This window comes from Mixophyes fleayi, chromosome 5 (assembly GCF_038048845.1).
Source record: "Mixophyes fleayi isolate aMixFle1 chromosome 5, aMixFle1.hap1, whole genome shotgun sequence".
In the NCBI taxonomy this organism is placed as follows: domain Eukaryota; kingdom Metazoa; phylum Chordata; class Amphibia; order Anura; family Limnodynastidae; genus Mixophyes; species Mixophyes fleayi.
Genome location: NC_134406.1, coordinates 50,315,173 through 50,339,427, shown reverse-complemented (window position 1 = coordinate 50,339,427; position 24,255 = coordinate 50,315,173). Strand labels below are relative to the sequence as shown.

The following is a 24,255-nucleotide window of genomic DNA, read 5'->3' as shown; positions in this document are numbered from 1 at the left end:
TTTGGCCTGCTTTTGTCCTTAGAGGACTGCAGTTGGCACTGAGTTTTAAACATGTCACCCTTAATATACAGAAATTGAGAGCACTTACTGGGTTTCTGTACGCACTATGGCACACAGTACAATAGGTTTGTGTTCAGAACACAATACTCTATGTTATTCACATTTCACATCCACTTCTATGATATCTTCCAGTCATTTGAACAATACTGCAAGTGATACACGGGAAAAGTCAACCTTTTTTTGAAGAGAGCTGGAAGAAAGGAGGACAACGGATCTCTACAAATTTCAAATAGCCAAAGTGCACTTAAAGGAGGTGTCCATCTAAATAGATTTTAAAACCCACAAGTTTCAAAATTAGAAGGGTCCTAAGCAACAGACTCCTGCTGTATCTGCAATACTGATATTTATGTATATATAATATATTATATACACACACATTTGGGTTCACATCTTCTTTTAAGATTTGTTATAAACGGAAACATTTAATTTAAGTTCATACAGTAAACCCAACAAGCATCTTCTGAAAGTTGAACAGGGTCCAAAATAGATACTTTATATCTATAAGAGAGACAGTTGAAGTTAAGAGAAAACAATTTTGAAAGTTGTGCAAAGGCAAGTTATTATAATATCACAATATTTAAAACTGTGTGAAATTAAATGTCCTTCAATATTAAAAAATGCACATATATTTAGAGACAATTTTAAAGCTGATACACAGTAAGAAGGTACATAGACTTTTGACCACACACGTTCCCGCACATGCACAACTAGCTCAAAAAGTAGAGACACATGAACATTTTTGACCTGAAAGTGATTACATTAGGTGCTGACACCTAGGGGTAAGTGTATGAATCTCCGGATTCTTCATCTCCGGCGTGTTCAGCCTCTTCAGCGCTTAAATTTAAAGCGGCGCTGCATTGTAAAGGGAAACTTCCCTTTACAATGCAGCTCCGCTTTAAATTTAAGCGCTGAAGAGGCTGAACACGCCGGAGATGAAGAATCCGGAGATTCATACATTTACCCCCTAATGTGTCTATAAATAGAGTAATTAAATTGTTGTAAGGATGTAATATTGCAATTAATCTTAAATATATAAATTATTGAATGAAATAAAAAATAACACAGGTAAATGTTATTAAAATACATACAATATATAAAAATAATGTAGTATTTGTTCTTTTAAGCAAAGTATACATTTGACATTTTATATGTACTTGTTGAATTAGTAAAGCTAATAAGTCACCTATGTCCAGAATGTTGTAAAATGAATAAGTCATTGTTCCTTTTTTATGTGTACTTTCTAAATGTATTCTGCATGACTACACTGCAATACATTAACATGCATGCTTACTGTTAACATTCACATTATTTTCTATATTTTGTCCTCTTATGTCTGTCTGGTTTAAATGACACTGTCCATTTCCGTATTTTAAAATTTATGGATGCTTCATACGTTACATATGGATGCACGGAGTCCAGGATTATGTCTGGGATTTGATCGAGTCGAGTTTTTAACAATATTTGGGTTTGGCTGAATTCTTAAGATATGGCTAACTTTTGATTTTGGGGAAAAAACTATCTACAAGTTGAGTCTGGGCACAGGTACCACTGCTGGACGCCTAGCTACATGCTATTGTATACAGAAAGTGTATGGGTTAAAGGTTTGCCAGGATACCAAGAACTTTCATAGTTAAACTGTAATAGAATTATAGTAGTTTATATTTGACTGAAGGGTCACATGACTTCTAAGGCTGCATCTGACCCATAGACCAGCAATTGTTGTTTATAAGTAGCTGTAATGTTACTGGACAATACTATTGTTGAGCTCACTGTGTCAGTCACAACAAATTCTATAGGACAGATGTGTAACTACCATATTAACAGGGTATTAAGCTGCATCAGGGCCTGCAAAAACACCCTTGGGCAAATAAATGTGGCTCACACACTCCTGTAGTTACACCTCTGTTTAGCCCCTTTGTCATGTTCAGATGTTGAATGACCCTCTCTCTTGCTACTGTACCCTTATAGTTTGATTTTGCACAATATAAATATGTATCTTGGGGCAAACTCCATATTTAGAGTTGCACATATCTGTCACATATCTGCCACTTGTGCTTGGAGAGGTACATTGGGAGCATTAATAAGCAAGTGCATCTTATTTTAGGTTGCACAGATCTTGAAATACATTTGCCAGCTGTAGCATTGATGATGATGATTTTGCAGCCTTGGTCTGGATGCATCTATATGGTAGATTTAAGGTTGCACGAGTCTTAAGGTGCGTGCGACTCAAAATACCAAGGTGGACATGCAAGAGTACAGCAAACAAGACTTTATATACTGAACTCTAAATCAGGGCCTCAATCTGTAACATTGTCTGACTAATAGCAGTAGGACAGCCTTAACTCAGAGCACATATTCACAAACCTTAAGTGCCGAATTGTCTGTTCTTACTCTGGTTGTATTAGTTTCAGTCTCCACTCTGACTTGTCTGAACAGAAATGGAATGAATGTGTAAATGGTTGAACTTAATCTTCTAATGTGGCTTGTATTTTTCTCCAGAATACTCAATAATTGCTTTTTTGGTGGTTCTCAAACCCTGAGCCAGGCTTCACTGTTGATACTTTCATTTTAGCCGAAGTCAACTTACTTCAGTTTGATAAACATACACACCGGCTAAAAGAGAAAGAAAATGTAATACACATGGTATAAAAAATAAAGATGTAGTAGATATGTATGATATATTTATTATGTGCGTATTAAATATGTTTACTGGTGTTTTGCAATAAACACCTCTATAGAGAAAAGATGAATAAATAAAATATATTTGTAAGAGGTTTTTTTACAGAAAAAACTGTACACGTATCTCATTGAACTCAATGATTGTTATAGCGGTAAGGCTTGGCTCTTGTGCACATGTTAAGCCTAGTGAAAACGTTTGAGAACTGCTAGTATAAGTCATGCTTATTTGTATAGGTCATGGACAGATATGAATTTCTGCTTCTGAAAAGGAACACTAAACTAGCAAATATACAGTATAATAACTTATAATTTGTCTACAGTAACATTGTTATGTTTTATTAGCTGTATAAATCTATTATAAACTTTTTACTGGGATATGTTGTGGCCATATTTAGTCATTGTATCTTGTGCCTTAATTGATTTTTATAAAATAAAAAAAATCTTCCTTTCTCTGCCCTCATGCCTGTGGTAGTAAAATCACAGGCAGGGGCTCTAAGAGGGGGTGGGCTCTGATGTGCCTGTGTGGTGGAAGGAGCTTCCAATCGAGTGTGACCACGCCCACTTTGGAAGCTATGGAGGGGGGCCCAAGAAGTTGCAGTACTGGAACCCGAAACTACTCTTGGCGGCCCTGATCATAGGACTTTGACAAGTTATTCGGAGGTCTCATTTAACCCAGTGGATTCCAAACTTTTTCAGTTCAAGGCACCCTTAGGGTCTCCAAAAAATTTTCAAGGCACCCCTAAGCCAAAATAATTACCAAGTAGTCCCCCGCCTTGCTTACCACTGGCCCTGGCTTAGGCACCCCTGTGAGATCTCCAAGGCACCCCAGGGAGTCTAGACGCACAGTTTGGGAACCACTGACTTAACCTATCAGACTGCTCAAAACCGTCAGTGACCTCAATACTGAGCAATTTGATGTCTGTCTTCGATTTTTTTGTTTGAAACAAACCTATATAGCGTGACTACAAATAATGTTTATTACATGCTGACTAGGACATGAATTGACCAATGGCCACAGCATATTCTAATTAATATTGTGTGATATTTACCTAACTAATTTTTTTTGATATTTTCCTTTTTTTTATTAATATTTTATTTTACTGGAAAAAAATGTTCATGTTGATTGATACCATGCTCAGTGCAGCCCCTACTAATTATGGAAATGAGAAATGCATTCTGTAATTAAGAGACACTAATGTTCAAAATATGTGTTACTGTGCTGATTATTACGCTATATTCTTGTCTTGATTTATTTTTGAAAAATAGTCATTAATGCTAAACAGTCTCTAAGTTCAAGCTAGTTTACACCTAGCGGTATTGACAGATTTCCGTCACCCCCATTCTTACTAGTTCTGTAGAGAGGAAATCCTTGGTCTCAAGGTCTAATTCTAGGGAATAATACCAACATGCTTTTAAAATTAAAATAGTCATTCAGTACATTGTATAATATATTTGTGAACATTACACCTGTGATTGTATGATATGTTTAGACAATGTGTTCTTTCAGCCTGTGTTAATAGCAATTGGAAATTTGCAGATGACTAAAGTATTCATTGGTATGATTATATCTAAAGATGTAAAACAATTAGTACAACTTATACTATTCTACATAATCTATACACTGTTTCCTGGAGATAAATTGGTCGTTATTACAAATAAGACCCATTCAGAAATGCTTACTGTTTGTCCCCTGCAGATATCTATGCAGTTTTCTTAAAAAATATAACTTCATTAAATAAGAATGAAATTATATTTAATCAAATGTGTTGGGTAATTAATGAATGTACAGCTTGATTTTACTGAAGCAATACATTTGTCTGTATGGTCCAGAAGCCATTACCATCAATGACAATATAAACAGAGTCATTTTTCAACAGTCGCTCAACAACATACTGAACTATTGGACATTAATATCATGTATGCTATGAAATTGTATACATAATCACTTATTAATGTCCCATAGTGAAACTTACCTATTACCCTATAATGAAACGTACCTATTGTGCTGAATGTAAAATCAAACTGGCCTGTTTGTCATGTTACGGTCACTGTACTATCATAGTTTTGTTATATTGTAGACTAACTATGTTTTGTTCCTTTTTAAGGTTGTAGTGAATGCCCTAATTGGGGCGATCCCATCCATCATGAATGTCCTACTGGTCTGTCTCATTTTCTGGCTCATTTTCAGCATCATGGGAGTGAATTTATTTGCTGGAAAGTTTGGAAAATGCATTTACGCTGAAAACAAGACAGAGGTGGATATTTCTATTGTAGACAATAAAACCCTTTGTGATTTAATGAACAAATCAGAAGCCTACTGGACTAAAGTGAAAGTCAATTTTGATAACGTTGGGGCAGGATACCTGGCTCTGCTTCAAGTGGTAAGTGTTATTTTATGTATGATTCCCCTTTTATTGTCATACAAAGGAACTAGTATAGTTAGGGTGAGACTGACTTACAGAAGCCAACACACCCTCATACCCTCTGTTGTAGTTAAAATACATTGGTAGACGTTACTCAGAAAGTATTTACATGACCCTACTATAAAATATCATTGCTTCCCTTAAGGAATTATAGGCGGGGATATGCAAATAGTAATTACTAGCCAGCTATGCACCCTTGAAATACAGGTAAAATTACACTGATATAGCCAAATATGTAGGAGGTGCAAAAACACTATTCATCCCCATTGGCATATTTCACCTTTTCTTACATTATGTACTCAAAATGGATTTATTTAGGAATTCTTACCTTTTAAATTCATTAATTGTGAAAACCAAAAACAAACATTTTTTTGATATATGGTAGAATGAAACTGTAGCTCCATCATCATCATCATAATCATCATTTATTTATATAGCGCCACTAATTCCGCAGCGCTGTACAGAGAGCTCCATCTACAGCTATTGGTCTATTTGCGTAATATTTGCCCACACAGACACTGCAGTGTTCACCAATTCTTCTTTGCACTATTGCTTGAGCCCCTCAAGCTGCATGAGAACTTTACCGAAAATCAAATTTCAAATCATACTAGAGACTTCCGATGGGATTGAAGTCTGGGCTATGACTGGGCCACTCCAAGACATTGATTTGTTTGTGTGTAAGACACGCCTATGTAGATTTTGTTGCATGCTTTGGGTCATTGTACTTCTGAAATTTAAATCTTCTCCTGAGTTCTAGGTCTCATACAGAGCATAGTAGTTTCCTCCAATATTTGTTTATATCTTACATCCATTTTTCCCTCTATTTAACAAAAAGAGAAACATCCTAATAGCAATATGTTCTCACCACCATGCTTTATGGTAGTGATAGTGTTCTTGGGATGATGCACAGTGTTAGCACCTTGCATTGAGGCCAAAAAGTTCTTGGTCTCTCTAAACTATCATCATCATCAACATTTATTTATATAGCACCAGCAAATTTTGTAGCACTTTACAATTGGGAACAAAAACAGTAATAAAACAATACAGAGAGGTAAGAAGGCCCTGCTCACATGCTAACAAACTATGGAACAGAACAATGGTTTGATACATGAGGTTAAGTGCTATATATTGCATATCGCTCCAGCCAGAATGCAAAGGTAAAACATGTGCATAGTGGGCTATATGATCTAGTCACATAGCAGTGTTGGTCAAAGGGTTGCTGTCTTGTGTTAACTGTGTAAAAGATGGTAATAGGAATTTTATAAGCTTGCCTGAAGAGGTGGGTTTTCAGAGAAGTCTTGAAGGTTTGAAGACTAGACAAAAGTCTTTTTGTGTGAGGGAGGGAATTCCACAAAGTGGGTGCAGCCCAAAAAAAGTCCTGTAATTGGAATCATGTAATGAAAGTGGATGAGAGATGTAGATCTTGTGCATAATGGAGGTATCTAGTTGGATGACATGTGAGTAGGTGTATGTTGGTGCAATTTTGTTGATGACCTTGTATGTTATTAGAAGTATTTTATGTTGAATTCGGTGATAAACAGGCAACCAATGTAGAGACTGACAGAGTGTCTCAGTAAAGGAAGAATGATTTGCAAGGAAAATCCATCTATCCACTGCATGCAAAATAGATTGTAGAGTCTGATTCAGGGAAGACCAATAAGAAGTGAATTGCTATAGTCAATACTGCAGGCAATGAGTGCATGAATTATAGTTTTTGTAGTGTCTTGTGTGAGTAATGTGTGTATTCTGGAAATGTTTTTTAAATGTATGTAACATGATTTAGATATAATCGATGTGAGGACCAAAAGATAGTTGTAAATAAGGATCACACCTAGGCAGCGATCTTGCAGTTTGGGATTTATGGTCATGTTGTCAACAGAAATAGAAATGTCAGATAGGTAACTTCTGTTGGTGGGTTGGAATATTATTAACTCTGTTTTTGAAAGATCGAGTTTGAGTTGACGAGAGAACATCCAAGAAGGAATGGTAGAAAGACAGTCAGTAACACAGGCCAACACAGATGGTGAGAGATCAGGAGAGAACAGATAAATTTAGGTATAAATGTAGGAGTAACCACTGCGTGCTTATATATAATGACTGAAAGCAACCAATAGAGAGAAAGAGATCACAAATGTTAGATCGCGGTGCGATGAGCTCAGGAGATGGGGATCTACTGGTTTGTGAGGGAATAGGATCAAGAGGACAGGAGGTAGAGAAAGACAATAAGAAGATAGTAGATACTTCATTTTCATTTGTAGGATCAAATGAAGAGAGGGTGTCAGAGAGTGCTGGGAAGGAATTGAGCTGATTGCTTGTCAAGGAAGTCGACACTTATTAATATTGTCTTTGAAGTAGGAAGCAAGATCATGGGCACTGATAGTAGTCAGAGGTTCGGGTGGAAGGGTTGAGAAAAGATTTGAATGTGTTAAAAAATTTGGGATTAGGAGCCTGAGCACATTTGAGAGATTAGAAATATATTTGTTTAGCAGTGTCCAGAACATTTCGATAGGAGTGGTAGATAGCAATATATGTGAGGAAATCATTAGAGATATGAGATTTACGCCAGTGATGTTCTACTTTACCAGAAAGTTTTTGAAGATTTTTTTTTTGAAGATTCCGTATTATTTTAGTGTGCCACAGCTGACATTGAAGTCAACAATCAGTAAAAAGACTCGCTGGAGCCACATGATCAGGGCTGTTGCTAGGTTTTGGTGAAAATGATGTAACCATAAAATTTCCTCCACTTGGTATATGGATATTCAAAGTAATAGATTTATATGTAGAGTGTTGGCATGGTGTAGTGTCCTATGTATGCATAGAGGGAAATATAATTGTATTATGTTCATGCCAAGTGATCACGTCATGTTGTGTAGGTGTAATTTTCTATGTTTGTATATAATTTAATAGAGTTGTGTTATGATCTTGTCCACTGGTCAGGTCATTTGGTATATGTAATGTCCTATGTGTAGTAGCAGTACCACACAACATAGTAAGATGCATCTCCCAAAAGAAAAATGTCTCTCAATATTGTTTTTTTAATGTTGACCAATGTGTAAATGGTTTGGTCTGTTTTGAAAACAAATATGAATCAGCTAAATGGAAGAGATACATTGCAAAATACAACATATAAACTGTTACTTAGATCCCTTTCTTTACTCTTGGCCTATTTTTGACATAGTCTGTGTCCTGTTCTATTGTTTCCTGGCCCAGGTGCTATTTACTGATGCCATGTGAGGTTAGCATTGGGGTCCCCGGCCTGTGGGTGCTTTTGCAGCAAAGCGCTTTAACTCCTTGCATGATCCCCAGCAAAGACCAGACTCTCATTGGACTCCACACCCCAGATGAGCCACCACCAACTACTAGCAGCAAGTGGGTCCACCAATTGTACCCATAAGAAAAGCCCCAAATTGAATCATCCCCTATGAATAGCAACCCTGTTCAGAGTCTTCATGTTCACTTATCCGAAAATATGGCTCATACATCTACATTTACTGTCCTGCATTGATATCATAATGCCTGTTCTAACACAAAGTAGGGGTATACCCTTTATATTGAGAATTGTATATCCTCCCAATTTCCATGGCATTTTGCCCTGCACTGCCTGATCCTGACATCAAGGCTATATTATCACCTTCTTAGTCATTATCTGCATATTACTGTAACAGCTTATTTTGTGCCTTAAAAATACGAGTTCTAAGTATTTTAAGTATTTATTTGAAACAAGTCAATCCTTTATTCAGCATTTAATTTCTTCCTTTTTGTAACTTACAGTGATTAAACTAGTTATAAAGTTTAATTTCCTTTCAATTCAGTTGGAGGCTGTAGGGCTGTAGGTGGATTTATATTAGACATACAGAGAACACTTTTATTTGTACTGAGCACAATCAGAGTATTAAAAGAAAATAAATCAGTGTTTGGAAAGGAGACCATGAAAAAAAGAAAATGTAAAACTGTAGTTGATAAATTTCCTGATTCCAGCTGATTGTGAAGTAGAAAAAGCATTTTCAGTGCTATTTGGAGGTGTCTCGTTCCCAAGAAGAATGTGCGTTAGTTTGTGTATGTGTATGGGTTTAATGAAGATAAATGCTATGTAGATTAAATGGCAGCAAGGAAGTTTTTGCGACCTGTATAAATTTCTGGTTTTTGCACTGAAGACGGAGTGAACACTTTAATAGACACCTCCGCACCCTAAAAGTGTGACTAGGTGAGCAGACAAATCTCCAGAGTTGCACCTCTGTAGTACTCCCCCTTTCACTAAAATAAACCTTTCAATTATTCTCCTTCTCCTGTCTACGTATTTACTACATGATTGTGGCACTTCTGTTTTACACAAGGCAAAGTGTACCCAAACACTAATATTTTTGTGGAGTGGAAATGTTCCTAAAAAGCACACTCCATACTCCTTTATCTCACGTCAATATTCTTGTTTTTGCACCGTTCTGCAAAACTAGGTAACTTTGCAAGGAACGCCGTGAGTCCTCCAACTCCTCCCATGAAATGGGGGAAACTTCTGCTTCTCTGCAAATCCCATCATCCTCTGTAAATGTTCATCTGATCTCTAGTGTCACCCCATAGGCAAACCGAGGGGGGGTTTACTAGTGCCTAGAAACCCCCTTCCAAGTCTGGGGCACTGTATACTTGAGGTGGCTGGATCCTGCCCCCGCTTCACACGGCTTTGCTTAAAAAGGGAGAGCTGCGTGCACCTAACCGTAGTGCACGCAGCATTGCCCATGTATATTATAGGCATAGGAAGAGTTGGAGAGCAGCCAAGCACTGTCTAATATTATAGCCACGCCCCCATGCATGATGGTCGCGCCCACTGGTGCGTGGTGTGGAAACCCCCCTCTACAAATCCTGGGTTTGCCCCTGCACCCCTTTATCTACTGGAAATAATTGAGGACACAACACAGGCGATTTAAGGCTGTATTGGTGTACTTAGCCTAATCCTCTTACCTTGTTCAGTAAAATCGATACAATAAGTACCGTGCTCCCAAATTATAATGCATACTAAGGACGCAGGAAAAATTTGGCCTTATAGTCAGGGTGGCATTATAAAAAGAGTAACATGTAAAATGAAACCACTTCTTTAAACAATGATACTTCTTTAAGCAAATACGGGGTCCCTTGCCATGCATCCACCCTGTTACCTGAAGCAGAGAGTACTGGCGAACTTAATTGGTTCATAGCTCACACTTGTTTCTAAGGAAACGCTATCATACAGGTCTATTCTACAGATACATGTAGATCTACGGCTACAGATAGAGAATGTGCAATAGTGAACCGCTCATATGTGCTGTCCAGATGAAGTCCATTTAGCGGTAGCTGATGTAAGACTATAATAATATATAATGATATCATTCCTCAAAGTATACAGAGGGACTACAGTTACCAGGATGCTCTGCTTCCTGTAGTGGTCCCAGCTCCAAATTAAAGCTAGCGCTAGCCATGCCCTTTGGCAGCTAGACATGCACCCACCATCACCTATCCATGCCCCATCTGGTGACATGTATGATTTTATACCATTCCCCATCAGCACCTGAAAACAATTCTGTGGGTGCCAATGACGGAACTGTGGCCTTCTTTAATAGAATGTTGTGGGACTTGTCCTGCATATATAACCCATAAGCATAAGAATGATTCCCACTCTTCCTCAGCGGAGCATGGAATGCAGGGGGCAAAGAGAATGCTCACCAGTCAATCAAAACTGGGCAGGTGGGTAGTCCTTTAGTGCGCTGTGCTGTGATGGGATGGAGAGCAGTGATGTCATTGTCTTGTGTGCAATGATGTCACAGTGTGTCGTTGCACGCTCTTCACTACAGGAAATAGCAAAGAGTGCAGGAAAGTGGGGAGGTCAATATCAGGGTACCCTTGATTAAAAGTGGGGAGCCCCCTCTTTGAAACCGTGGTAAGTATTAATGATGTGAAAAACTAGGGAACAGTAAGAAGAAAGAATATAATATCCCCAATACTAGATAAAGATAAAATGTTAAAACAATAAGGAAGATGAAATAAAAAATAAATGAATAAAGATAAAATGTAAGCTAAAAATAAAATGAAAAGTGTGTAAGCAACCACATAAAACATATTCATATATGTAACGTTTTTCAGCCACTGAAAAAGCACGTTTCACATAGAGCAAACGGCTTTTTACAGGCTTGTCCCGGGAATTTTTATCTGAAATACTAAAGCTCAGTTTAAAATTTTATTCTGTGCACGCTATCAGTAGAATAGATTGTATTGGTAAAAAAACAAGGCATGTAAAGTGCATTTAAAAACGCATCACCAAAATACATCTAAAGCAATAAATGTGTTCATGTATTTTTCCTACAGCATGTGTGCGTATGAGACATTAATTAATTTCCATTTTGTAGTATTCAAATCCATTATTTCGGTAGTGTCAATACCTCACTCAGTCAGAATGATGCAGAATGACATGTATATGATGGCCTGATCATTTCATTGTTGGGTTTTTGGAGCCGGCGTTGTAGCCTTGCCAGCAATGACACAGCGCCCTAGCAATGTATTATTTACATAGAGAAACAGTGCTAATTACTGCAATATGTAATCTGCAGACATGGTGATACTTTGTTGGCATTTTAACGTGTTTTATTTCCTTATTGTTCTGTGATTCTCCCTTGTGGGGGGACACAGCTGTTTCCGCTTGAAAAACAGAATAGGAGGCATTGTACAAACTTGTTTTTGAAAAAAAATCTGGCCACAATTCTAAATTGAATGTTAAAAGCCCTTTTGTGATGTGATTCTCAGCATAGGACCAGATCTCATATCAAATACACAGACACGGTTTGCTTCAGTTGATAAACACAGTAATAAAATGATAATACTATAGAAAACAATCATAAAATGAATGATGCAAGAATTATTAATTGTTTACTTTTCCGCAGGCAACTTTTAAAGGATGGATGGATATCATGTATGCAGCTGTGGACTCGCGTGCAGCGGTCAGTATAGGTATTCATTGTTCTGTTATAAAATAGCAGGAGTTTATATTATCTTAATAGAAAAATCTATTTTTCCTCACATCCTCAATTTTTTATATTAGTGGTGGAAAGGGTTCAACACTGGTCCAGAGTGGTGAATATTCATTATTATTTAATGATTAAAGTTAAATGATGACAATTAGATTTTATATTGTGGATAATTGTATGTAAACCTCTATAGAGTTAATATTTTGTGAATTCGTAATTCATATAAGTCTTGAAGTACTAACTTTTAATATTGTACGGACGATGGCTCTATCATCATCATCATCACCATTTATTTATATAGCGCCACTAATTCCACAGCGCTGTACAGAGAACTCACTCACATCAGTCCCTGCCCCATTGGGGCTTACAGTCTAAATTCCCTAACACACACAGACAGGCAGACAGACAGACACAGAGACTAGGGTCAATTTGTTAGCAGCCAATTAACCTACCAGTATGTTTTTGGAGTGCAAAAAAACCCATATCTACATATTGGCCACCGTTGAGTCACATATATGCATGTGTAAAGCTGTTTTTTTTTTAGATTGTTATTTCAGTTATAATGCCAAGCAGGCCCCATTAAAAGTACAGGATAAGACCAGAAGAACGTCTCATGCAAGCAATGCTTCTATATAAGCACTCATCACCATTTAATTTCGATAAACCTGCACCACACACGCACTTCCCTATACAACAAGGTGGAGCAGTGCGCCAGCCCTCTCCATACTGCGTTAGGAACCCCATCAATCAGCGCAGCTCCTCCCCTCTTTCTATGCAGATTTCTGCAAGTGCCACTACGTTGCTCCATAAATGCCTCTGTGCAGATCGAAGATCACTTGTGCAAATAAAAGTGCACGGCGGGTACAAAGCTGTTTTTGCAGTAGGCAGTGGCCGATTTGTGCTTCAAAGGTGATCTCCTGAGACTTTTAACTCACACAATTACCATGTTGTCCCTGTCTTTAATTGATCTTCATATTGAAGAAATGTAGATTCCCACAGTAATCCTCTATATTACTGATGAATTTAGCATGCACTGCTCCCCATGATAAAATTAGAATATGGTTACACTCTAGTGCATTGTTCATATCTGGAATTGATTGGCTGGGAAACATTTTCTAAAAGTGCCTAGCTGCCAAACTGCCTATCATTCGTTAAGGTATTTCCCACCTACAGATTGCTTTCAATTAGTGATTTAGTAACCACAATAGGACCTGTTACAACGGTGTGTGCATAAATGCATAAATGAAACAATTTTTATTAATAGACATAGTGGAGTAGGCCGACGTGAAAATATGAGAAGATGCCTTCATTAAAACCAATTAATTTCAAATCCAGTAATGTTGTTGGCATTAGAAAAGGTATGCAGCGTTCAGATTCATTTTAATTAATAAAGAACATTTTTACAAGCGTTAGTGGCACCAAGAAATATGTTGATGAATGTAAAACATTAGTAATACAATTAATTCATCTTTGCTGTCTGTCTCTCATTTACACTTGGTGGTCTTCTGTCTCTGTTTTCTATGTGGTAAGTGAACTGGGTTCTATATATTGAATGTTTCACTCGCTCTGTTTGACATATGGTTTTTATTACCCAGATGATATAAAATAATCTACATAGCGGGTTGATTTGGACGTTTCAGGAGGAGCTCAATCATGAAAGAACAATTTATGTGCACACACTGAACCAATTAGGATTTGTATGATGGATTTCTCATGGTGATTAGTGACTAAAAAATTATTAACAAACACAAATAATTTAGATTCTGAAATGATCACAGTGAGTGTATTGTGTTTGCCTGTGTTATAAAGTGGAACTATGACTTAAAGCTTTATATATTAGATTGCATTTTCAGAGGAAAAGTAGACAGTTAATATTCATTGTTATTTTCCAATAGGGTCATTGTGTAAAATGCTATTTTTGACATAATATTGTCTATATGTGTTTATATGCTGAAAAGTTTAGCGCTCATTGACTGGTATGTAAATTCTGATCTAATACTAATCATCATCATCATTTATTTATATAACGCCACTGATTCCGCAGCGGTGTACAGAGAACTCACTCACATCAGTCCCTGCCCCGCTTGAGTTTACAGTCTAAATTCCCTAAAATACACACACACAGACTAAGGTCAATTATTTGATAGCAGCCAATTAACCTACTAGTATGTTTTTGGTGTGGGAGGAAACCGGAGCACCTGGAGGAAACCCACACAAACACTGTGAGACCATACAAACTCCACACAGATAAGGCCATGGTCGGGAATTGAACCCATGACCCCAGTGCTGTGAGGCAGAAGTGCTAACCACTGAGCCACCGTACTAATATTGGTAATTTCTTATCTGTGCTATTACACCTTAATTGTATTTCTGTGTCTCACTTGTGCTTTTATTTGCGAGACCTGGACTTAGTCGAATTGTTATCTGATGTTAATAAAACACAATTTATTTAAAACACATAAGTACATTAATACAATCATATAAAACAACATTGATCTATTCAACCAAGAGGTCACCAACATATCCAATCGAATTTGGAAACATAAACTGAATCTTACACATAAATCAGGTTTGACTGCTATAGATAATGGCAAATGGTGTATACCTAGTGTAAGTCCAACTGAACCACATTAAACCTCTGAATTAATGTTCATGTTATTCAGATGGTCAGAGTGTGATAACTACGTGGTCCAATTCCAGCACGGTCACTAGTAGTTCAATAGATAATGATACTAGCTTTCAAGTCCAGTGGATGTATCTATATGTGTTTTGTCTATGAACTTTAATGTTAACAAGGGAAAGTTTTAGGAATCCACCGTGCACAGGTAAAGGTAGTATGTGGGCAAAATTGCAAAACCAATATGGCGGATATGGCTGTTTGGAGGTGAGCCCAAGAAGCAGCAGCACCAGGGCCCAAAATCACGCTCAATGTCCCTGATTCCGACATATAAATGTGTCCTTACACACTGTTCGGGAGTGATTGCATTAGCTACATTGTTTATTTAAAATGAAAGGATTAAATCTCGCTTACTAAAGTTGTGGAGACTTAATGGTAGTGGACAAATTGAACTGAACACAAACGACTATGGTCACTTAGCAACCACTGAACATTGTCGAAAGTGGTGCTACTATAGGACAATAAGCACAAATGATAAAGCATTGCATGTCTGTTACTCAAGCTGTAGAAACTGTTATTTGTGGTATGTTGTTTGGCTTAGGGATGCTCATGCTATGATATGTCTACTAATCAGTTCTTGTGCAATAGTATAATATATCCTTTTTGCAGATTTATAACAGCAGACTTGAGTGATATACTGTTTAAAATTAAAGCAAATGTCATTTTATATATTATCAATTTATTTCTCTTCTAGATTGAACAACAGCCAATATATGAGATAAATAAATACATGTACCTCTATTTTGTCATTTTCATCATTTTTGGATCCTTCTTTACCCTGAACCTTTTTATTGGTGTGATTATAGACAATTTCAACCAGCAAAAGAAGAAGATAAGTATCAAACCTACAGCATATATCATCTGTGCACATATTACCTCCATCTGTACTCTGTGTTTACATACAGTATATGAGTCCCAAAAACTGGTCTTTATTTATATAATTAATGTGGGAGACAAAAGGGGCAGAATCACATGCATACATTTCATTTAAATTGGTGATAAAATTGATAGTCTAACAATCATTTTCTAAGAACTTTAAAACATTATTTTATTTTTAAGTAAATAGTGTAAACATTTGTACTAGATTGTTCTCTGTCATTCCAGCCCTCTCTACATCCCAATCAACATCATCATCATATATTTTATAAGACAATATAAACCTCTGCATCGTCGGACACTCAATATAAAAACAAATCATGCAAAAAACATCATATAGAAACAGAACAAGGACATACATGACTGACGGAGAAGGTGCAGACGAGAGACAGAGAGTAGAGAGGACTCTGCTTGTGAGAGCTTATAGTCTAGAGGGAGAAGGCACTGCTGAGACAATAGGAGCTGGAGGAATAGGATGGTAGCTTGTAGTTCCCAAGAGGTGTAATATCATGTAGGGTATGATGGGCTATAGTGGAGAGGTGGTATTTGAAAGAGGATTTGGAAGATTGAAGGTTGGGGGATTGTCAGGTCAGGAGGGGTAAAGAGTTTCAAAAAAGGGGAGCAGCGAGAGGCAGTTGTCATCAGGTAGTTATGAGAGAGGCGGTGAGGCACAGATCAGGGACACATCAGAGAAAGATACGATGAGAGGTGAGAGAGTATGGAGCCAGGATAGGTAAGTGAAGGGAAGGCCAGATAGGAGGTTGCAGTAGTCAAGGCACCATGACATCATCCCAATGTCGTTACTCTTGGATCTAGGTCTTGCCACCAATTATTGTATGGTGATAGGATTGCCACACCTGAATAAAACTAACAGTAGTGTTTGGGTAACAAATGAAATGATTATTGGAAATATATGCCAAGCAAATGGACGTTTAATTGAATGCTAACCTTATGGTTAGAGATCCCTTTAAAACAGATGCTAAAGCTAGCATTATAAAAAGGATAGTATATAATGGAATTAATACATGGTACTGCAGGTTGGCATTTAGCAGGGAGTTATATAAAGAGATAAAACTGTGCAAATGTACAAAGAATACTATAGTAAAGTATATTAGCATAATTTCAAAGAGAAATATGCTTAACAGTATAATTGTATACTTGTATAATAACATTACTTAAAAAAATGTAAGCAAATGTATCTTAAAAATCAGATCAAGAACCCAACCTAAGATCCATCCCTCCTTTAGTTATCTACCTTTCCTTACTTCCCAAGGTCTCTGCTGCATCAATCCCAATCCAATTTGGGAGCTGTGCAAGAGGGGCATTTGACAAAAGCCAAGCCATTCTGTGTCATATGACCCATACACTACACCAGATTAAAGTCATTATTTAATGTATACATGGTAATATTAGAACAATAGAAATATTTTGAGACATGATGTTCTTATGATGTAAAATGAACGAGCTCTGCTGATTCTGCCTTTACAATTATCATATCAACCAAAGGTCTTTGTAGAGTAACTTTGTGTCCTAGTATGAACCTGTAATTTAACAAAATTTTGTATTTTGCAATTACTGGCAATGAGTAGTGAAAGACAACTTAGCCTCTGGCATTAAAAGAAATGTTTTCCTAGAGTGTTTTTATCTAGAAAAAGCAGGTAAACGGGTATGGGTTTGAACCAATGAGACAATACACTCCTTTACTTGAGACTGCAGTTGGGAGCAGCGGAGGCAAGGCCTGCTGTATTCACTTGCAGGCACTGCAACTGAAAGCAACGGGTTAATGGAGCATCCTCCATACAATACAGCACCACCGCAGACGCTTCTTTGACAGCGCCGCGGCTGCTGTATAGTACAGTGCTGCCGAAACGGAACTGCTGCGCATGCGCACCTCTCTCGTTTTTTTGGTTGGTTTTTTTGGGGGGTGGGGGGAACCCCCTCCCTAAAAATCCTGCGTGCGCCCCTGTCATCTGTGTAAATCCATCTGCTTGTAGTCTGTACAAAGCATTTTTCTTAATAAGAAGACTGAAAGCTCTACCCAGGGCTTGATATTTGCTGTTTTACAGAGGTGACATTGATATTCCCAAACACAGTAATAATTAGCAAAATAAATGGGATCTAATTTCTAACGTTACATTATATCAAAGTAGTTTAATATTATTACTATTATCAAATGCATTCAGTTGAGATTTAGATTTCATGTAGATTGTGAGGCAAAAAAGGATGAAACAAATATGGTCACTCTATTTTCTTATTCAAATAAACCAGAATTATTTGTATTTTTGCTATTTGACCATTGCATTGAAAATAGAGAGAAACCACCCTCATGTCTGCTTTCTGTGAAGGATAGAGTATACAGCATTTAAATTGAGTTTCTACATCTAGCACACAACCCAATTGAAATGAATAAACCAATGGAATGAATGGACCTTTGACATGGATGGGAAAAATGCAGCACGGCACTAGTTAAACTGTTTGTGCTAACCTCTAGGGTATGTACACAATGCACTCCTATACAGATCAGTGTACCTTTTTAAGTGCAGTGACATGCTTTGAATGCACTGAAATGGAACACACAGCATCCAAAAACTGAGCTGCATCATGAATATGATTGCAAATGGGTATGGACACATTGGGGAGATTCAATTCGGTGCCAGGTGTTTCTGAAACGTCCGCGGAGACACCTCCCACCGATGTTATGGCTGAAATCTCTGCTGAGGAAAAATTAGCAGAGAACCCTATCCTAATTTCTGGCATTGTGGGCAGAGCGATATCTGTGTAACACATCGCCGGCAATTGAATCTTCCCCATGGAATGGGTTTTATTTTTACATGTGTTTGCATGCTTTGCACTTGCATTAAAACACAAGCTTTTAATTGGCAGTAGATAACCAGCATTGGTATTAGGTATATTTTTATAAAATCTATTTTCTTTCTAGTGAAAATACCAACTCCAATTATAACCATCTGCAATTATATCAGTATGCTATTAGACATTTATTGCATGCTCTTTGTAAATTTGATTCTCTGGTGAAACATCTGCCAGTTTATCCTTCACAGAACTTCTGTTCTTTGATTCAGAGACGAGTAGCATAAAACATTCACTTTCCCAGACATAAAATCCAGGATTCATAAAGCCAAATCAGATAAGCCAGAATACTTTTCAAAGACCCTTTTTCTGTAATGACTCAGCGGAACGCATTACTCATCTGAAACTGTATCTCAGGTAGAAAAAGATATGGGAATATCCCCTTAGAAGAAAATACTGGTTTATCATAAGCTCACATGTGCTGTTGGACAAGAAAACAGCCGGCAGGCTTGATATTCTACTGTTACACAGATGCGACATTGATGTACCCAAATACAGGAATAATGAGCAAGACCGATAATCTGATTTCTAGCTTTACATTATATCAAAGCAGTTACTTTTATTATTAAATACATTCAGACGATTATATTTAGATTTCAAGTAAGTTGTGATGCATAGAAGGGTCAAACTAATATACTGATTCTATTTTCTTATTCAGATATCCCAGGGATATTTGTATTGTTGGTATTATGTTAGTGTACAGTAATGCTGTGCATTTGCTTAATCTTTTTATAGTGTGTTGCATGTATTTATAGCAATTTCCACAAGCATCAGAAAACATACACCCCCAAACAACCTGTATTTTAAACATGTACTGTGCTCCGTGAAGTTTACTGGTGTTGGAGGATGCTGCTCTTTCCTCTATCTAACTCTCAGTCTGTGGCTTCCATTCACCTCCTCACACCATAACACTGCCCTTGTAACGTGCAGAACTGCCCTTGCTAAGCTATTCATACGAGTGGACAGGTTCACAGGAGCCAATCTCTTTTCTCCTGAAATACTCTCTGCTACTGTAAACATACCTATAATACTATTGGCTACAGGATTTTCTATCAACGTCTACTTCCAAACTAGGGACACATGAAAGAGTAGGATAGGAAGATTTATTTCTAAGACGTGCACCGATGCTGTTTGGTACAATGCACATTAAAACAAGCCAAGTGTATAAAGCCTAAGATCATAGCCAGTATCAGACAGACAGCTGTGGCATTCTGGGAAACCTGCCCAGTTTTGAAAGTTATGCTTGCTTCAAAGTCTGCCCCAATAGAACAAAAAATGGTATTCCTTTATTTCTGACTATATAACTGCTTGTTTCATGTATCAGATTTAGAATTATGCTTGAACTCCATTCTGCCATAATCTTTTAAATCATTTAACTTAATGATTTATTAAAGACATTGATCAGTATGTTTCCCAATTTCCCAAACACCCTCCTGGACCATAAAATTATAGATCTATTCTAAGAGGTTAGCAAAGTTAACGAAAAATATAGTGGAAAGTCCAATAGATCCTTTGACTTATTTTTGTTGTATCCTCTTTTGGCTTACACAGTTTTGCACTGTATAGTGTTTTTTGCAAAGATTTAGAGTTGGCCTTATCCTTATTATTTGGCCAAATTAATTTGAATGCTGAATTGCTGGAAGCAGCATATAACTCAGTGTCACCTGTGTTAAATGACTACCTGTCAGATTGGTATAAGGGAATACAATATATTAACCCGTTGAAGTGATCAGTGGTTCTCATGGTGTGTTGCTTCTTTCATATCAGATACTTTCACAGGGTCCAACCAGGGGAGTCCCAACATTTTCAGGGAAGAAGCATGCTCTGACATACTGTATCTCTCATGCCTATCTATCTACAATATGGCAGAGCTGGAAGCCTGACTGGTACTTAACTTAGAAATCCCTTAGATGCAGAGCTATAGTAAATTACACTATTTGTGGGAAAATACTATTTTTTCACACCATGATGAGCGAAATAGCCATTTGCTTTAAGAATAATGTTAATAAGGGGATTTTGACGTACAGTTCAGTCCTGTCTAGTTTTCATATGTCAGGGGCCATATCAAGGAGAATCTGCTTAAATACCTTTGGTCGGTGTAACTGTTACTATCGGTATTTTCTTCTGGAACTCCCATCAGGAGCACATTGTTCCAGCAGATTCTATTATTGGCGTTCTCAGATGCATCCCGCTGTAAGTCATTCTAATAATATGAATCGGTTATATTCATCATAACTGCATCCCTAAGGCGCACATGGTCAGACTTCTATTGTTAAAGCATTGAAACTCAGTGCTGAGTCTACAGTGGATTTTTGTAGTCCTGATTGAACTTTTTTAATGCTGTTCATGTGGACTTTAAAATTATGCTTGGAGACCAATTGAGACAGGTCAGGCCCACCTTTAAGTCATCAGAGCAGGAGTCAGAACCATGTTGTGCAAAAAACTGAAGGGAATTGCAGCAGAAAAAGTCTTGCAGTGTACCAGATGCAGGCATTTTTTTTAAATTAATTTAGAAGACATCACTAGTAAGCTTTTAGTGAAATTGACTGCTTAGTTCATAAATAGAAACTTAATCAAAACTTATGAGGGAATGCAGCCCAAAGGAAACTCCATTAGTTGTCAGGCCACACCCCTATGTCTGCCATTTTGAATGATTACCTCACCTTTGAAATTTAGGGTTGGAACTTTATTATGGGTTCTAGGGAGCATAAAGCTGAATAGGAAGAACAGGGAAGGTGTGTAATAGCCCTGTCTAAATATTTTTGAAATTTAATTGTATGAAATTTAAGCAGTCAATTAGATATTGTGGGCCTCATTCATCTTCGCATGCAATTTGCATTAAAAAACCTGCACGTAACTTGTAGGCATGTGTTCCCATATTCAAATACAAGCAGATCTCCAGATACGTTTCCATTTAAATCTGGGTATAACTGTGCTCTGGTTTTATGTTACCTACCGTATGTAAACAGGCGGAACATACTGCACGATATACACATTCATATGCACAACATAAAGTCCCAACAGAATGCATTAAAAAATGTTTAAAAAAATAAAATGTACAACTCTTAATATTAAATCCTAAATCCTTGCTAAAAATGTTTTTATAAAAAAAATATAATTTTTACATGAAATTCATAAATCAGGATATTCTTAATGCGTACTGTACATAAAATAAATTTTTATAGTTCCTCTTACTTGAATATACATGTTCTGTATGCATACGTGTAGTCATCACTATCAGTAGGCACTTACAACTGCCCTGTAGCTGGGGTAAGTGATAGAATTAACAGACACATACTTAAGAGATGCCCTGAACTAACTTGAATCGGCCGCATCACGCCCAAACTGAACATAGTCTACGTCCATCCACCCAACCCCACCCCCATTACACCTTTCAAGTTCCTAGGCAGTTGTACGTGTCTGTTGTCTTCAGACATTACTTGCATGCAATTGCGTTTATTGGCATAAGTTCCGTTCTGGCACAGTGGCAGAGCAATTTCATGCAAGAATGCAAGATACGGCACACACATTGACTTATGTTCAAAGTTGAATCAGGCTCTGTATATTTGTGAGCATTTGAACGTTCTGTATATTTCCCATAAGGTACAGAAAATGAATTGTGGAATATAAAATAAACTAGTGTGTCATTCCCTTTTAAAAAAAGTAGGCAATAAAATAGCAATGCAATACTGAATGGTATGCTCCTTAAAAATGAATAACTATTTCTATTATACCAAAAGAAAAAGGAAGAAGCTTGTCTTCAAACGTTCCTAATTATCATGTATTTAAGTTATTGATTAAAGTAATTCTAAAGTTTTTAATTATAGTTATTGCTTTTTTAGATTCAACGCAATCATATAACAACATTTTTTTAATTGCAATGTAATAGCCTCATTATTTGTAATATGTACATTTACATTTCACTAGATATATTAAATTGCTGCTTCAAGAATTTTTTCACCTAACCTGATTTTTTCCTCTATGGAGAAACATCATGGTTACTGGGGAATATATATATATATATATGCTGTATATACCAATATATTATTTGTTTAATTTAGTATTTGCAATAATAATAATAATTGTTGTTTTATCATATTACTTAGGGGGCCAGGACATTTTTATGACAGAAGAACAAAAAAAATATTATAATGCAATGAAGAAGCTAGGTTCAAAAAAACCTCAAAAACCAATTCCAAGGCCTAAGGTAAATTATTATTATTATTTTTAATTATTATTATTATTATTATTATTATTATTATTATTATTATTAATAATAATATATTATTATTTAACAACAGTCTACCAAGTTTGTTCTTCAGAATTTAGCATATTTAAGAACTTTTGACTTTCATTATGATTGCCTGGTGATTTTATGAACACATAGGAATGAATAATTTGAAAACTATAAGTAGTCACAACAAGCCACGGCTTTAATACTGACCGCCGCGACTCGCTCTCAGCTGCCTCTCACGTCCCGGCCGTCACGGTGATATCATTTCCACCCACACTTCCCGGCTGTCACCAGGGCAACAGCGGGGACACTTCTCTCCTCCACCGCCGCGGTCCAGCTAAACTGACGGATGGGTGTGTGTGCACCAGATAGGGATTGATTACAGCCTTATGGGCTGATTAGGACTGATGTGTATGTCCTTCTCTGATTGGCCATCTGTGTTTATAAAGCAGGGAAGGCTTAGCCTCCCTGCCGGTTATAGCATCCAGTTTCCTGTTAGCTTGCCTGCTCCCGCTGTGTTGCTGAAACTTTGGACTTCTTCCTTGTGTATGACCCTCTGCTTGTTTCCTGGACTTTGATTGCTTGCTTGTTGCCCTGATCTCTGCTTCATTTCTGGACTTCCTTTGATTGTTGCCAGCCCTGATAATTTGCCTGTTACTGACCTTAGACCTCAGCCTGTTTTCTGACCACGCTTTGTTTGTCATTTCCCACTATCCCGTGCTTCTGTACGTTCATAAGCTTGTATTACACTGAGCGTAAGACCTGAGGGCATCTGAATACCTGTGAGCATAACAAGCTCTACGGGAAAGGCGGCTGGTATAGATGAAGACCTCTACATCTGTTCTGCAAGCTCATGATAGTAACCGTTAGCCGTAAGATAAGTCATGAGAGGAGCGAGAGACAAACGTCCCCTTCTAACACACCTTCCTGCCATAACAACTACCACACAGTGCCACCACTTTCTTCAGCAATGCATTCAAAGTCAAGAAGCACATTTCGGAATTTCATCCATACTTCTACATAGGGGAGGAACACCTCGTCACTGAGTCACAGGGTATAATTTGGATAAGGACCCAGCGATGCAGCTCTAGCCTTTCTTGGCCACTTTCTGAGTGTGCACAGCTCCTGCATGCGCACAGTAAAGCCCTGACAGGGATTCACTGTGCCAGACCCGCATCTGCTCAGAAGAGGCCTCTGCTCTTGTCTTTCGAGGGTGGGGGGGGGGTGGTGGCAATGGACTTGAAGTGGATTGTGACCCACCATTGCCAGGCTGCCTCTCCTCCAGCACCCCTTGACACTGCTTTTACCATTTATGAAGCAATTGAGATGCTATTTTAGACAATCAGGTTAGAACAACTCCACTTGCAGTGTCTAAACTGTTGCCTATTGTGGGTGATATTGATTTATGATGCTTATTGATCATTTGTCCTCAAAGCAAATCCTGATGATGTA

At 37.4% G+C, this 24,255-nt stretch overlaps 1 protein-coding gene across 2 annotated transcripts in view; it reads left to right on the top strand.

Annotated features, from left to right (window-relative positions):
- Nucleotides 1-24,255, top strand: part of LOC142158305 (sodium channel protein type 5 subunit alpha-like) — a 289,400-nt gene that overhangs the window by 255,727 nt on the left and 9,418 nt on the right. For both annotated transcript variants that reach the window (XM_075212169.1, XM_075212168.1), the window contains 4 exons: nucleotides 4,845-5,120; nucleotides 12,065-12,121; nucleotides 15,520-15,657; nucleotides 22,672-22,776. In XM_075212169.1, coding sequence (XP_075068270.1) covers nucleotides 4,845-5,120; nucleotides 12,065-12,121; nucleotides 15,520-15,657; nucleotides 22,672-22,776 — 576 coding nt within the window. The remainder of the gene's footprint in view (nucleotides 1-4,844; nucleotides 5,121-12,064; nucleotides 12,122-15,519; nucleotides 15,658-22,671; nucleotides 22,777-24,255) is intronic.